This window comes from Calliopsis andreniformis, chromosome 3, assembly GCF_051401765.1.
Source record: "Calliopsis andreniformis isolate RMS-2024a chromosome 3, iyCalAndr_principal, whole genome shotgun sequence".
In the NCBI taxonomy this organism is placed as follows: Eukaryota; Metazoa; Arthropoda; class Insecta; order Hymenoptera; family Andrenidae; genus Calliopsis; species Calliopsis andreniformis.
Window position 1 is genome coordinate 14,273,964 of NC_135064.1, and position 16,307 is coordinate 14,290,270.

The window sequence follows — 16,307 nt, forward strand, 5'->3', positions numbered from 1 at the left end:
ATTGAAAATACGTTCTGTTTACACGATAAATCGTCATTAAACTACAAACCACTGTGTAGCCTTTAACTTGGCCATTAATCAGTAAACTGAAAGCGATTAGGAAGGTATTAACTCGAATGGGAATTTTATTGCTGTGGACACTGTATCAAATATTCAATAACTACTGGTGCTAATAACAGAAAGTAACATCATTTGTATGAAACTATGCTACTATCATATCAAATTTGTACATAAGGGTTGTAGTATTTGAAAAATGTTTCAGTATTCGACTATAGGCTGACGCTTCTCAAGAAAAAAGCTTACAGCGAGGGGCACACTCGTGAAACCAGTTCATCTTGCTGGTAACCCTTTTATCTGATCGAAACTAGAATCGAAAATGTATAATAATAAAACTGATTTGCTCGAAACACTTCACGGTGAATATAGCACCGAGTTCGTAACGAGAGAATGTACCATCCCACCGTTAAACGCAAATTCAATTTTCTCAACAACAAAGACTTTTACGAAGGGGACTGAAAGGATTCTAGAAATAATTGTTTCGAATCGTTACACAAAGGTTCTGACTGACACAGTTACGAAACTTTATTTCGAATACTTGTTATAAGGAACCCTAACTTCTATGTGTTTCGATTACGTAGTTCCAATATAGATATAGAAATCTATTCTAGAACGTTTTGGAACCAATATAGAACCGCGATGGTAGGCGTTCTAGAACTGATATCGAAACATCTAATTAGAACAGGTATAATTAGAAATTTCAATTTCTTATAACAATTATTCAAAATAGAAATCTTTGCAATACTAAGACACTATTATACCACACTTTTACATATTCTGTCCACTAAATTCTGATCGCAGAGTAACTTAATCAATGGCACGTGGCAAAGACTCAAGGCATCATCAATTCTATATCTATGTTTTCACTGGCACGCAGTAGTCAGAATCAAATGAGTTGAATAGTACCAGGAATTACACAATCTCCCTCTTACATTCATATTGCTATTCAAATCTTCGAATCTGGCCTAGTATTTCAGCCATTCTAACTCTAATTGCTTTAGTGAGCTGAAGAACAGCCCGCAAATTTTTTTGTTAAGATACTAGATCCCAAGTATAGTTTTCTACATTTTACATATCTGGACTCTAGAGCCAGAGTGTATTAAGTCCACTTGTTTTCTGCGTAATTTAATACACTTTGGTTCTAGGTTCCAGACATAGATTTGAGATTATTTGAAAATGGCTAATTTTTAACTTATACTATATTAATGTTAATCTTTTTACTACGTAATCATATTCGTTTAGCAGCGAAAATACTTGAAAAAAACCAGACAAACTGTTTAGTAAGGAAAAATTGTTAAACAATCACGCAATTAAACCGATACCAAATCTTTAACAATTTATCCTGACTAAACGTTTCGTTTAGTTCCTTCCAAACGTCTTCTCTGCTAAACGAATACGATTACGTAATAAAAAAAATTAACATTAATTTTCAATCTTATAAACAAGCTTTTTTCTTACAAATGTCAACCGATCCAGAGGTGTAGATTCATCTCCTTCAGTCGTGACCATTAATATTTGTACACCCTGTACCGTTCTTCAACTGACTGATTTTCCTGTAAAACCTGAGGTGACCTCGAAGACTCGAAGGATGCTGAAAATGAATCATCCCAGTTTAAATTCGCGATCTTCTCGCGTGCCACGCAGAAAATCTGCTACAATAGAGAGCGAAAAAGGCTGGTCCCGGACGTTCAGTAACGGGTTCCAGGTCCGTAACAGTTGTATTATCCGCGGCTCGGGTTTCTTTTCCGTTGTACGCCGCTGCATATGTCCTTCGGACACTCGATGCGGCAACAACTGGCCCTGCAAACTGGACCCAATTATATGCACCGCTTCTTCTCGCTTCTTTCTCCGGGATCAACCGTTCGAAGAAGAATGCGGATGAGAAAGTATGTACATACGCGAGGAGGATACGCGTCGACCAAGGATCGATGTCCAATGTGTGCGCGCGTACAACCGCGAGAAAAAAAATTACCGTAAAAACCACACAATGCGGTAAGCTGCGAGTCCTCGGGTTTCTTGCACGATCGACGATCTCGGGAGCGAGTGTATGTATACTTTCGAGCCACGCTGCGACGCTCTTTTACTCTTGTTTTCGTCTTCACGAAATAATCGGAGGACAGCCTGGCGAGATTACTTTATCACTAGTCAAAGTATCTAATGCTCTTGGAGCTTCGGTGCACGCCCAGCTTCGCTTGATTCCGCCCATGAAATTAGAGCATTACAGTGAAACGCGTAGGATTTGCTTCTACGGGGTGTCTCAAGTAAATGAGAAATTTTGAAAACTGTTTTGGTAGACCAAATATTATTTTCTTAAAAATATTTCTGTTGACCTGAAATAGTTTGTACTTGACTTTTTTTCTGTATATCAATGGTTAAATTGGTGATGCACTCGTAGTTAAAACTGATATAGGTACTATGCAGTATATTATAAGATTTGAATAAATATACTTCAAATGAGATATAATGTGTGGCATCAGAGATGAATATTGAATCATTATGATAAAATAAGGCAAAAAAGAAATTAATTTCTGTTGAAAACACTAGAATGGAGAAAACAGATTTTGGGTCTGATGAGGGGCCTTCTATTGCTAAGCATGGCGGAGAACCCCTGAGATACCATATTGACGACACGTATACCCAGAAAATTCAAAGTCTAATTTCTGATATAGAAAGCTTCGCATGAAATATATTTGCACATTCTAAACATATTTACAGATAACAAAATAGTTTCTACTCGTTCCTACTGTAACCTTTACTTTATGCTAATTATTCAGTGAGTTATATAAGGTTGAACCTTAAAATATCCTCGTCATTGTTGCTAACACAGCGAAAATGTCTGCAAAGAAACATTTCATTGAAAATAGATGGTGATAAGCGAACAGCTGGTATCACGATAAACTTGAACGCAAGAAGAAGACATTGAAAATCATTGGCTTAATTTGAATGGCTAACGTAACGACACTAAGTTTCCTCGTTGCAGCTGAGGCAACGTTTCGATAATAGTCTTTCGCGAGGATAAGCATACTCGAGCTTTGTTGCGATGGATTCTTAAGTATGATGGCACTTCAAACGAACATTGCGCAACAACAGCCGCGTACACGCTCTGCCTTTGAACAGCTGCAATAATAGAAGTGTTTGGCGCGCAATCAAATCGTAAATTCAGTTGCATTTTTGCTGCCGAAGGGACCGAGATTGAGACTATTCAAATGTATTGTGATGTTTAAGGAAAGGTAGCCTCCCCTCGTAACCCTCGTCGATAATTTTGGGAAGTGAAAAGCTTAGGACTCTACTAATCTAGGTGCCTAAGCTGTAAAACTGGTTAATCGACTGTCTAGGGTCGCGTGTACTATAAAACAGAGGTAAGCGTGACGTTATAAGGGTGTCCATGCGGTGACTCACCAACCCCTCAAGACACTGCAGTATTTGTACTTCCAAAACACGATACAACCTTTGTACCAGAGTCGTTCAATAAGGATTTAGGACTCGTTATGTTTATGGTTGTCACTCGATGTGCTCGTTAGGTCAGCTTATGAGTAATTAGTTGTACGACGGAAGTTTTTGCTAAACGACCCAAAGAAAAAGGAATCCCGTGTCCTCTATAACCCAGAGAGCTATACCATTCAATGGAGCTATTTCAAAATAACCAAGACAAAAGAATAACTACAGAGATAACAACGCATCATTCATCAAACATTTAATAAATACCGCTTGCGCAGTAAAGACACTTATTCAAAACTGCATCGATGCCACTAATTAAATCTTATTCTCAGAAAGAAACACGTATGCATTTCGTCGAAACACTATCGATCCGCGCTAAGAACCAATGAAACGCCCTCATCAAAGGCGCGCAGTTGCCTCAAATTCGATTTCCTCGATAACGAAGCCTCGTGCGTAGAATATACACCTCTCACTTGCGACTCGTTTCTCCACGTACAATTCTTAACTATGTGAATATTAACCATCAGAGACTAGCAATAATTCGAATAGATACTTAAGTACATATACGCAACAGCAGCGACTTAAGCATCCTTAAAAGGATCGTTTAAAATTTCGATGGCCATTTTTGGCAGAAGGTAACAACCCACCCATGACGAGCATCGAATATGCCCAGATTTGAAGGAAAGCAACGCGTCCATACCTCTATTTAATCTATCCTCGTAGTCGTCGGAAACTGGCTCGCTGGAGTCCCTGACGCCGAGGCCGTGGATAGCCTTCGTCAGCCCGTAACAGGCAGAGCCGTACTTCCTTTCCTCGGTGACGATAGTTTCCTCAACGATGGTCTCCACGTCGCTGCCGTCCTCGAAGTAGCCGCTCTCGTGCTCTGGATTCTTCATGGTGACACTCGACGCTATCAGCAACAATGGCACACTCGACGAAATCTTGCGAAATCTTTACCCTCTCTGCATAACGTTACGACGAAGGCCAATACGTTTAACAGAAGGACTGTTGCATGGTCCACTTCGTCAAGGATCGTTCTTGCCCGCCTTTCTTCGTGGTCTTCACCAGGATCCTCGGGGAACTCGGTTCGCCTGCCGACGAGGACACCTTGTCGATCCTTCGACACAAAGAACCCGACTAAGAATCATTCGATTTCTCGATTTAACTTCCGTTGGGGTTGTTGCTCTCTTTATGCCTGACGATGCGCGATGGTTGAAACCGTACACGTCTTTTCTCGCAAGCGAAGTAGTATTTGCCAGTGCCTTCCGTGTGATTAATGAAGAAATATTGTGGAATATTACCACGGGTATATCGCCTATTTGATGAATTATATAAAGATAGAAACGTATGGAATCAATCCTTTTCGTATGAAGATTCTATTGATTAAAACGACGATGTGTCTATGGTAGTAGGCACAATCATTCAAGTAATCGTGTGTGACAAAAATCTAGGAGACTGATTGGAAAATATTATCTTTCCTATGAAGTTAAAGATTCTCTGTAATTACTCAAATGACTGAGATTAGAATACTATTATTATCAATGTTATTATTGGTGGATAAATTAGTTTTAATAATAATGTGACTTTATTTAGCTACTTATAATCAGATCAATTTCAAACTGGAAATTTCTATAGATAATGTATTTCAAATTACCATTATTAAATGTTTGTTATGCAATTGAACATGTTAATTGGAAATAGCTTGGAGTCATTATGTAAAAATTATTTTCAGACCCAATTTAATTGTACCTATATTTAAAAATAAGTAGAAATGAGTTAATTAATCTACTTTGTTATGTGAATAATGATCTAATATTACATTTCTTTATTGTGTGCTCTTAACAAAATTAAATTACCATGATGAATATTTTCGTTTTATTTAATACAAAAGAATTTTTGCATAACAAGATAACTTACTTTCTCTGGTAAAAAAAAATCAGAATACGACAGTACTTTCCAATCAACCCAAAAATGATCTCATGGCAATGTTTAATACTCGAAGTCACGTACATTTTGCAAGGTAATTCCCTATCAAAAATTCAGCGTAAAATTTTTTTGTGCGCTATTTTGTTTCCAGGTGAAACAGCAGAAACCACTGATAGCTCAATTGGCAAATTTAGCTTATGCATTCGGAGCAAATTTTTTTAAGAATGAAGAATCATACAAAAAGAATGTATTCCACACATTTAGTCCATTTTTCAAGAAGGAAAGAGGACACTTATATATTTATAGATATACTCAAATATCCATCAGTATTTCTTATTTTCATTGAACGCGACGTAAACTTACGTACGAACGTTGCGTCACGTTGTATTAGGCTCGCAAAACAGGTTTAAACGATTTTATCAAACGCAAAATTATTTAAAACACGTAAAGAAGAAACCATGCTCAATGTGTGTTCTGTAAGAAATTTCATAAGCTTCGTGATTCCCTTACGAATATATTGGACTGTAACATAAGTGGCCGCTCCCAAAATAAATCTATAATGTTTGCATTTATGAGGAAAAGTATCCTCTACAATGATCTCTTTATATGAAATTAAAAATCAGAAAGAATTCCTTTACTAACATCGAAGCTATGATCATCAATTCCTGAGAAAGATTTTATTTATTTATATTCAATCATACGTATCGAAGTACAAAATTATTTAAAAATGATTTCTATGAAGCCAAATTTACTGAACTTTTATCATATTAACCTTATTCCCCGATGTCTTTAAAGTTCATCGGACTGAGAGATCAAAGTCCATATTGGTAGAAATAGAATTTAGGACTTCGTTATTGTTTCGAGCAAATACTTCACTGCGAATGACGAAGATACTGATTCATACAGTTGTTTTGTTAAGAGAGCGAGCACTCCTCGTGTGTTACAAGCCAATAGGAATGTTCTTGTTGAATGGTTCGAGAATTCTGACAGTTTTTGTTCCCTGAGAACAAGGTTTCCGTTCGTTAGATTCCTGAACTCGTAAAACCGATCATGTTTTTCACCTATCGCGCCCCGTCGTTCGTCCGATGGCAGATAAGAAGTGGTCGATAAGCGTTACTTCTCGTTTCTCTAACAGCTAACGTACCGTGCACACTGGAGGTCTTGAAAACAGGATAAACGGATGTTCGATTAAGAAGTTGACTGCGCGATTAGTATATCCGGGTAATACGGTTACGATTACGCGACTATGCGAGTACTGTGTACGAGAGGGTCAAATACAAAAACTAAATTGTCGTACAATCTACATACTAACTATGCGAATACTACTGCTTCGAAATATTTAGATCAATTAACCAAATGTACTCTGATATGGTATATAAGTGAATGCGGTAATGTAACTGTATGAAGTGGATTAATTGATATTGTTCGAGTATATTATATAGTATGCTATAGTATAATGGCATAAATTGTTATCCTAATTATAAGGTACACATTTAGAACTGGACAAAAGTAATTTAAAATGAAAACTATATTTGCAATATTAAATTATTTGAATTATGTTGTAATTTAAATCAGTAGAATAATTTTTTACATAATTTTATTTAAATAATTCCCAGATTTGAGTGTACTACACTATCGACACTGTTAATAGTATTCATGTATATTGATGCTATACTTGAGGCAAAATTGATTTGTGGAAAAGACGCAGTAGAAATATAGTTGGTGTACTGTGGGTGTAAGTGATTTCTCATGTCAGCCTAATCATTATTTAATAATATAATGCACGGATATCAATACAGTATACTAACATCGAAATGCTATACTAGACTATAGTATAAGACTGTAGCCATCGTATATAAGGTTCTATGATTCAGTATACTAAGTATAAAAATTACTATGTAACTATACTATATAACAATAATACGGAGTGATTCACGTAACCTGACATTTTGAAATTACTCATAACCTATTCATTACGCAGAAATGTGTAATAAATATTGTATAATTTCATAGGATACACGATAATTATATAAACTTTTGGATTTCACTTTAAGTTAGACACCTATATTTCCTTAAAGAAATTAAAAGAATACTAAAAATTAAGAAAATAAATGCGTTAAAATCAATGCATTATTACATAAATATCCACTTTCGTCTAATTATACTTTAATACTTATTTTTCAATGCTTTAATTCCTGTAACGGGATATAAACTGCCCCATTAAAAATAAAAACAAGATGACCTTCAAAACTTTATGCGTAAACAATGTAAAAAAAATATGTATTTATATTTTTCTATATAAGAATACTTGACAAGTAATTTTAATTCGTCAAATGAAATAATCACCCTGTATAATAGATAAATACTAAACAGAGTAATACAATTTAAATACATACTGCTATCATATCATTATAGTATCATTACGTATCCTCTAGTGAAATATGAAATGGCACAATATCTTATAGCAAATAATATTTTCCTCACTGCTGTTTAGTTCACTATGCTAAATTACTCAGAAACACGACTCAACTATTCCAAGCAATATACTATAAATAATACCAACAGTGATACTCACAGCAATCATTTTTCTATTCCAACCAAAATACGAACGGAGAAATCGGATACCGCTGGTCTGTCTCCAACTATTAATTACAGAGATTTCAAGGTCACCATTCTTTTATTTTTAATTCACCATACTAGTCAACTCCCAAGACAGACTCAACGAGTTAAACAACAAACGATTCGTGAGATAACATCGATAACATTGACAATAAATTTCCCACTACATTCAACCCAAAACAGTGACTCTCATCCTTAATCCCATACGAATGCCACGTAGCACTCGATCCATTCGATACCCAATGACAACCACTGCTCTAACTTGAAAGCGGTGACGAACTACTCCTTGCCGTCCATAGCAGTATCTCGCAGCGATTCTTCAAAAACGCGTGTCATTTAGCCAGCTCGATTCATCTTCCATAATAATGTAACTTAGTCCAACGAAAACGTACGTCACCGTCTATAATAAAAATAAAACCGACCTAGCAGCCTCCACGCAACTCTCAGTACAATAAAAACCGATTCAATCCCATTTACCAAAACCACCCTTCTAACCCAGAAGAAACTTTCCCCCGTGTCTACCAAGAAACAATCGCGTCCTAATCAAACACCGCAGACTAAGTCGACCCTACATTCAGCCGCAATTGTGACACGGTCGATTACATACTAAAAAAACTGATGAAACCTAGTGAAATCGACGAACTCCAGCGTGCACGTTTCTAGCATAGTTTCCACGCTCCGCGACGATCATCCCCCGCTACGCCGTGACGCAATCGACGACCTTACATCGAACGTCTCCTCAAACGCTGCCCGTTTCATTTCTTTTCTGCCCGCCGCGCGAAAACGGCCCACCGAAAAGCCGTGTCGCAATCCCTTTCCCTGGTTATGCAGTCGTGTTCCAATTCCATCGGGCCGAGTCAGGCAAAAGTGTCGAGCCGAACGGAACGGATCGGCCGTCGTTATCCTACTGACACACTTAAGTCGCGTACCTTGTACGGAGAGCACAGAGCCTCGGCCTTGGCCACCTTCGCGAATATCCTCGGTCTCGTCCCTCGACTCTGGGAGGATCACCCCCGTGGATACGGCCGCGAGCAGCGGTGCCACGTGTTCCCGTGCACCGTGTGCCCCTTTCCGTCGACACGGTCGAAGGGCTTCGCGTTGGTATTTATTTTTACACACTCGACCGGGACACCGCGACAGTCCCCCCTCGTGGGCACACGGAAGCTACCGACGAGGTGTGCGACACCGTGCTAGGCACCACGAGCATATGGATCCGCCGCGGGATGTACGACGTTGCACTCGGGCCACGGTGCGATCCCACACCTCCCCTCGACTCCTTGACGTCTCGCGCGGAGAAGCGGAGGCTCTCCTGGGGGCACGCGACGGGATTTTTGAAAATTATTCTCCCTTCTTGACGCTGCCACTTTCACTGGTGCGCCACACGTACGGGGAAACGGTTCGACGTGCACGCGCAATGACACGACAGACGTGTGCGCGCACGAGGCCTCTGTGGAGCGACGAGTACGGGACGCGCAGTAACCGAGCCACGATGTACACCGGCCCGAGCCTCGCAGTCGACTGACGCCCGCCCCCCACCAGGCGACAGACGGGAATCACCCTTCACCAGCGACTAACAGCTGATTTGGAAAACACCGAGACCCGCCCAGTGACGGATCGAGCCTACGAGTTGCCCCGCGACGTTGCGTAATATCGGTTAATCTTGTTTCTCGATTCCACGGGAATCGGGGTAACCCTTTCTGGGCTGCACATGCGGGTGGTCGATCGATGCGCACTGTTCGTTCAACGTCTGTTTCCGTTCGAAAATATGGTTAACAGGTTTCACTGCTGTGTCACTCGTACAATATGGGCGACGATGTTTGCATCGTTGCGAGTAGCGTCGAGGTACACAGGTCTAAATGGTATTAAGGAGAAATTATGGCGACAGATAGAAGGAAGAAAATACTGTAGCAAAAATGAAGTAGAAATCACTTTTTTTTTTTAATTGGAGTCACTAACAAGGTGATAGAATTTTTAGTGAATTTAGAGTGGCAATCAATGAGTTAATAAGACTAGAGGATAGATTTAGGTATGGGACGAGTTTCGAGAATTTTTGTGATAAAATGGGCCTGGGTAATTCTCCAGTATTTATTCGCTATGAACTTGCGACTTGGTGCAAGTAGAGTTTATGAGAAATGGAGTATATCGTTCTAAGGTCAGTTTATGTGTTGATAGCTCGTTTCCACTTTATCATCTATAAAAGTCGAGATAATTCGCTGAGTAATTAACGAAGAAATAAGAGAAATAGAGACGAGTTTATAACGAGGAAGTGTTGTTAGTTTCGAGAAATGGAGAAATGCGTTTCTCTGCTCGAATTAAAGTGCTTCGTATCGTTAGTTGATGTAAAATTCTGTTATAATTTCAAGTAATGCAACATTACGAATATTTGCACATGCGTAATCCGTGTACCTTTGCTCGAAGGAAGAATCCGTACATCGTGAATCGTAAATTCCCCTCCCGAAGCTTACTCCCCTACTGTGCATTTGTTACTTAAGCAGCGGACAATATTTGTTCGTGTCCCGAGGATAAGGAGAGAATACTATGGTTAGGTAATATTGAAAAGAGTTCGAAGTAGCGCAAGTAGAGGCATGCGCCTTCGAAGAACACGAGCGACGTTTATGATTCATGATGCACGTACTTACGCGTGTCGCTGGGACACGTATCGCGCGAACGCTACGAGTGTAACATTAATTGCTGCATATGTCGGGGAAATAAATGTATAAAATGTCGATAATTCAAGATTTAGGTGGCATGAATTAGTAAACAGTTTAAGTAAGTACATACTTTATGATGTTAGAGAAATAAATATTGATTGCCAATAGAGACGACGATTCGGTTAATAAAATCTTAAATCGGAGTTCGAAACATTTAATCAAGCCTACACGGTATTTAAATATTGATACGACCACTGGCGAAGAAGAAAAGGGACCTCATCCCCATCGCATGACGTAAGTTTTTATCATGTACTCGAAAGGCTAGAGAGACCTTAACGATTTGATGTCCACTGGGTGTAATCGATTCGATTTTAAATAAGATTATAACACTACTAGTGGTAAGCAGTAAAACTAAATGTGACGACATCGATGTATTTGGAAATATTCGAAATCTGAATTATTCTGAAATTTACAACTGTTTCTGTTTACGAATATATTTTCAGTTAAAATAGAATTTGGAGTTCTTCTATAATAATCGCGTGACAAATATTCATACTTTAAACTAGTTGAGCGTTACACAATATTTTGAATATTATTTCAATATTTGAGTAACATACTGACTTTTTGATATAAAAACAATAATATGATTATATCTTTGTCTTCTTATCTTTATCTCTATATTTTTCAGTTCACTGTTTATGTATCTGGAAAACAGCGATATAGCTATTAAAGCCTGTTTCGTTGATATAAAAGTACAGGATAAGTTTAGTGATATTATCGACTTTGATAGTGTAATTACATGTGATTCTAAAAGCATCATTCATAAATACAGAGGGCGTAAGAAAATCAGTGACTTTTCACAATGTCGGTATTTCAGAACGTGTGATCTGAATTTTCATAACGCAATATTTATGTTTCCTCAATAATTTTATACCACCATTTATCTAATACATTATCGAGTTACTTGTTTTACAAAAATACCACTACCACTTCCTTTGTTTCCTCAGCGCGATTTCTGATTTTCAAATTTTTAATCATTTAAGTTGTCAAATTGTTTAAATCTTCTCACTTGTTTTAACGTTTGAATTTTAATTCTCAGAACAGAATCGCCTATTTCTTCACGAATATGAATAGCATCACGTGTCGTGCAGACCCGAAAAAAGTAACTATATTCGGACACCTCTGTATATTGTCACTGCGACACAAATAGCAGAAGAGCCAATTAACTGGATACCATAGATAGATAATTGAATTGAAATAGCAAATATAACGACGAACGTAACTTTAAAATTCGAAGTCCCAGAACGAATTACAAATTGAATCAGAAGCCCATGTTTTTGAATCGTTATAAATATTTCATAGCTGTTATGCAATAAGATATGTATTTTACCAACACACTGTTCATAGATAGTATATGATATCGGTTTCCTCCAAGTTTCATTTCAAAATTACAAACATTCAAATAATGTTTCACTTGTCAGTAGTCACAGTAGCCAGAAATATATTTCTATTTTTAAAAAATTAAGTGGAAAGTATAGAATATTTTCTTAGTTTAAAACTTTATTATCTAAAATGATAATTTAATGTAATGTATAAAAAAAAATTCCAAAACCAGAATTGTACTTCATATCTGAATTTTATAGTTATTATTTTAAGGAATATCATTCCCTCCCAAATTGTCACTGATTCACTGACATATCCTAGATATAAATATTTTACAGCAGTGTTTTGTCAGTATGTAAATTAACAGATAAAAAATGCATAAACATACTTTTCAGCAATTAATACAAGTAGAAAATGTCACGAGTACTTATGTTAATTGGAAACTGACATGAAATTTGATTATAAAATCTAATTGTAAAGCAAGTTTATTCTATAATGTCTTGTATATATTACCAAAAATTGATAAAGATTTCATTACAGTATAAACCTGATCTTGTTTCAACAATTAATGAACAAAATTCTATATCATTTAACAGTCAACCATCTTCTACGCACAGATTGAAAATATTCATGCGCACAATATTATTTTCATACAGTAAAGTTGATACACTATTTTAAGAATATTTTGAGCGAATATTTTAAATTTAATTCTTCAAAATTCCTAATACAAACATCATTGATATAAATTTTTGAATTGTTCTATAGTGTAAAAATTATTTCAGATAAATTCATTTAAATATAAATCTATGTCTAACAATATTTAAGCGACTGTGGATATTATTATACACTTTATACCATTGTCCTAAAGCAAAATATGATTTTATGTTAATGCATATTCATCCCATATTAGGTCTGACTTGCTCTATACACAGAGTATTCCAGAAGTCATGCTCAGAAACATAGACTTTAAATTAATCATCGTTGGAACATTCAAATAATCCAAAGAATTAAATATTTAAAAAATGATTAATTTCAGGATTTGCTTATCATTATCTCAACTGTGTTTCTATCTGCAATTCTCAGACATTTTGCATAAAAAATGATTGCAACAGATAATTAAAGCTCATGACAGAGACTGAATAAATGCTTAAAAATCAAACAACACATTTTCTAGTCATTAAACACTCTGCAAATCTTATCAATTCAATGTACAAAATTCACTTCAATATTACCATTTGATTCATTCACAAAGAAACGGAGATCGAAAATGTTAAGAAGACATATAATTCTGAAAGTTTCAAAGAATCAAGACATTATCGGTTTTTCCAAGGAAGACAAGTAGTGATTCATGTTGCGTTATCAACTGTTCGGAACGGCGATCGATATCGGCGCTAATGAAATCGTGGATAAGTAATCGTTGTTAAAGCCATGCGAGTAACATAACGTGCAACGTACCAAATGTCAAGACGTGGGTGACCGTCTGTTCCGTGTTGCTGCTGTTCTCAAGGATTTCAGAGGGTGGGGGTGGCGGTGGAAGCGGTGGCTGCATCGTGTTCTCCATTCCCTTCTTTTCTCGTCAGAAATTTCGATAACACTCACGATGTCACTTCAGTTTCCCTTAGCGAATATCACATCTCGCGAAGCCTGCAGCAACTTGACAAATCTTTGACGTCGCGGAACGTATGACTACGTGCACGCATGACGAAAACGTCGAGGCTTACGATCGACCAGAAGTATCGTGTATTCGTACCACAGAGGACACCGATTGTCCTAATTGACACAGGAATCGACGACCAATCCGAAAGATTCACGTTGACATCGCGGTTTACATGATTGTCGCCGATCTCGTTCCCGTCTCGTGTTGACGGACAACGAAGACACGCACGTTTCGATGTACTGCGCAGCCGCACTACGCAACGCGCAACACACTGCTGCTTCGGTTGGTGCGACTGATTACCGACCGCGGTGATAAGATGATCTCTGCGGGTATCACTGCTGTAGTGAAAGTACCTCAATCAACTTTTATGATTATTCATCCTTTGCGCTGGCAATACTCAGTGGCGATGTCATTGAAATTCTTCGCGAAATTTGAATGTCCCGCCATGAGATCATGTGATCGTTCTTTTTTGTATCTTGACACTTGCATTACGAATCGAATTTTGAATTTAAATGAATGGAAAATCGTTTTTCTTAGAAAATTCCCATATGTTGAATAAATTTGTCGAGTACAAAGGATTGAATGCGATTTTTCCAGCTGAAATGTAATGAAGATTCTTAGAAGGATTGCGAATAAGCGAATGATGGAATACGATGTCGATATTATAAATAAACGTTGATTATGTTAAAATTAAACAGTGGCTTTATTTTATAATAACAAGTCTTTAACAATAGTAAGATGTTATTGTTATTATAGTAAAATTCTAAGCCAGTATTAATGGATTGATTGTAATCCCTTAATAGCCTTAGTCTTATGTTGAATAGTTAAACTATTATCGTGTATTGCCTAAAATGTAATTACATGTATACTCTCTGATGGAATAGAAAATCAGTTCGATTGTTACAAAATTGTGTAATACATTTTTTAAATTAGAAACTTGCTAGGAGGAATACTTTAAGACAATTGTTTTATATGTTTCGTTGTACACGCCACGATCGTTAAAAATAAAGAAACTTACATCTTAACATGACTAATCGTGCATATCTTCTCCATTAAAACAATAATTCAGGTCAGATACATTCCCACCACTTCCAGTTATTTTTCATACTGATAGCGTTCTGCTGATCTTAAGTGCACAGTTGTAAGAACTAAGTAGTACTTCGATATCTTTTAAAAATGCTTTCCGAAATTTTACCATTTTGGACGAAATACTGGTACCACGTACTCATCGGCATTATTTCTTACGTTTTTTTAAGAGTGTTTTATAAAATATCAACAAACAGCATCAATTTCGTTGCAGATGGAAAACATAGCTCAAAAATTGTGAACGATACTGTGGAGCAGTTAGAAGGTAACGATACTCTAATATTATTGCTATCAAATTTGGATTTGTAAAGTGAAAATTACTTAGAACTTACAAGTACCTTATATTAAATTCGTTTTATTCCATCCTACGTAATAATAGACAATTTCATTAATTATTTATTTAAACATAAAATAATATAGCAAAAGGAAAAAATATAGAGACAAATACTTTTCAGACATTAATCAAGAAGTGTTAGAAGATGATGAGGAACCTGCACTACCAAAAGATTTAAAACACATTCCATACAAATATGAAAAAGTTTCTGAAGCAGAGTTACTTAGCAGAGCATCTGAATTTTATAGAATAACAGCTGCTCGAAGAACTATACGATTTTTTAGCCCAGATCCTGTACCAAAAGAAGTCATACATGAAATAATAAAAGCTGCAGGTACAATATTATCTAATTATATTTATCTAACTTTATAAATCTGAGTATTTTTAGGCACTGCACCTAGTGGTGCACACACAGAACCATGGACATTCGTGGCAGTATCAAATCAAAAGGTAAAGGAGCAAATACGATGTATCATTGAAAGGGAAGAAGAGATAAATTATAAAAAGCGAATGGGTGTAAAGTGGACAGTAGATTTACTTCCACTGAAAACCAACTGGATTAAAGAGTATCTAACTACTGCTCCCTATTTACTGCTGGTATTCAAACAAACTTATGGAATTTTACCTAATGGAAAAAGAAAAGTTCACTACTATAACGAAATGAGCACATGTATAGCATGTGGTATTCTTATTACTGCTATACAGGTAATAATGTTATAGCATTTCTTCCTCTCTGCTCCTATGAGTAATATGAGTCTTAATGAGTAAACATTAAAATTAGTATGCAGGTTTGGTAACTCTGACTTCCACTCCTTTAAATTGTGGACCTGCTATTCGCAACCTTCTTGGGCGACCCCCAAATGAAAAACTTGTTATCCTACTACCAGTCGGATACCCAGCGAAAGATGCTACAGTGCCAGCCCTTCAACGAAAACATCTATCTGATATTTTAATAGAGATTGATTAACAAATACATTGTAATAAATTGTAGGAATTAAGGAATTTTTGTTTAACATTCAGACAGCATATTTGCTTACTTTTTGGGATAATATAAAATGAATACACATAATCGTAGATTTATACAAATCCTATTTTTATAGAAAAACATATTTTTTTGAGTATTGTTTGTTGCTTATGAATATCTTACACTATACTT

At 36.7% G+C, this 16,307-nt stretch overlaps 2 protein-coding genes across 4 annotated transcripts in view; one reads left to right on the forward strand and one right to left on the reverse strand.

The window, feature by feature from the left end:
* LOC143177093 (ribosomal protein S6 kinase alpha-5) overlaps positions 1–13,921 on the reverse strand; it is a 42,514-nt gene extending 28,593 nt beyond the window's left edge. Inside the window, exons 1-3 of one of the 3 annotated variants that reach the window (XM_076374873.1) lie at positions 10,447–10,470; positions 8,970–9,892; positions 4,196–4,612 (exon numbers count right to left, since the gene is read on the reverse strand). In XM_076374873.1, the coding sequence (XP_076230988.1) occupies positions 4,196–4,391 (196 nt within the window). In that variant the 5' untranslated portion in view covers positions 4,392–4,612; positions 8,970–9,892; positions 10,447–10,470. Of the gene's footprint in view, positions 1–4,195; positions 4,613–8,969; positions 9,893–10,446; positions 10,471–13,529 lie in introns of those variants that run through there. The other 2 variants (XM_076374874.1, XM_076374875.1) reach the window with 2 other exon arrangements.
* Positions 13,922–14,907: 986 nt separating this feature from the next.
* Positions 14,908–16,250, forward strand: Iyd (Iodotyrosine deiodinase). The gene is made up of 4 exons (XM_076374879.1): positions 14,908–15,082; positions 15,273–15,485; positions 15,540–15,856; positions 15,933–16,250. The coding sequence occupies exons 1-4, from the start codon at positions 14,908–14,910 to the stop codon at positions 16,116–16,118; spliced, it is 891 nt and encodes a 296-aa protein (XP_076230994.1). The 3' UTR covers positions 16,119–16,250.
* The last annotated feature ends 57 nt before the right edge of the window (positions 16,251–16,307 follow it).

Excerpts from the sequence above, each read along its gene's own strand:
- Iyd (XM_076374879.1), top strand. The coding sequence starts at position 14,908 with ATGCTTTCCGAAATTTTACCATTTTGGACGAAATACTGGTACCACGTA. Across the intron at positions 15,486-15,539 it reads TGAAATAATAAAAGCTGCAG|GCACTGCACCTAGTGGTGCA; the intron begins GTACAATATTAT and ends GAGTATTTTTAG. Across the intron at positions 15,857-15,932 it reads TTCTTATTACTGCTATACAG|TATGCAGGTTTGGTAACTCT; the intron begins GTAATAATGTTA and ends CATTAAAATTAG.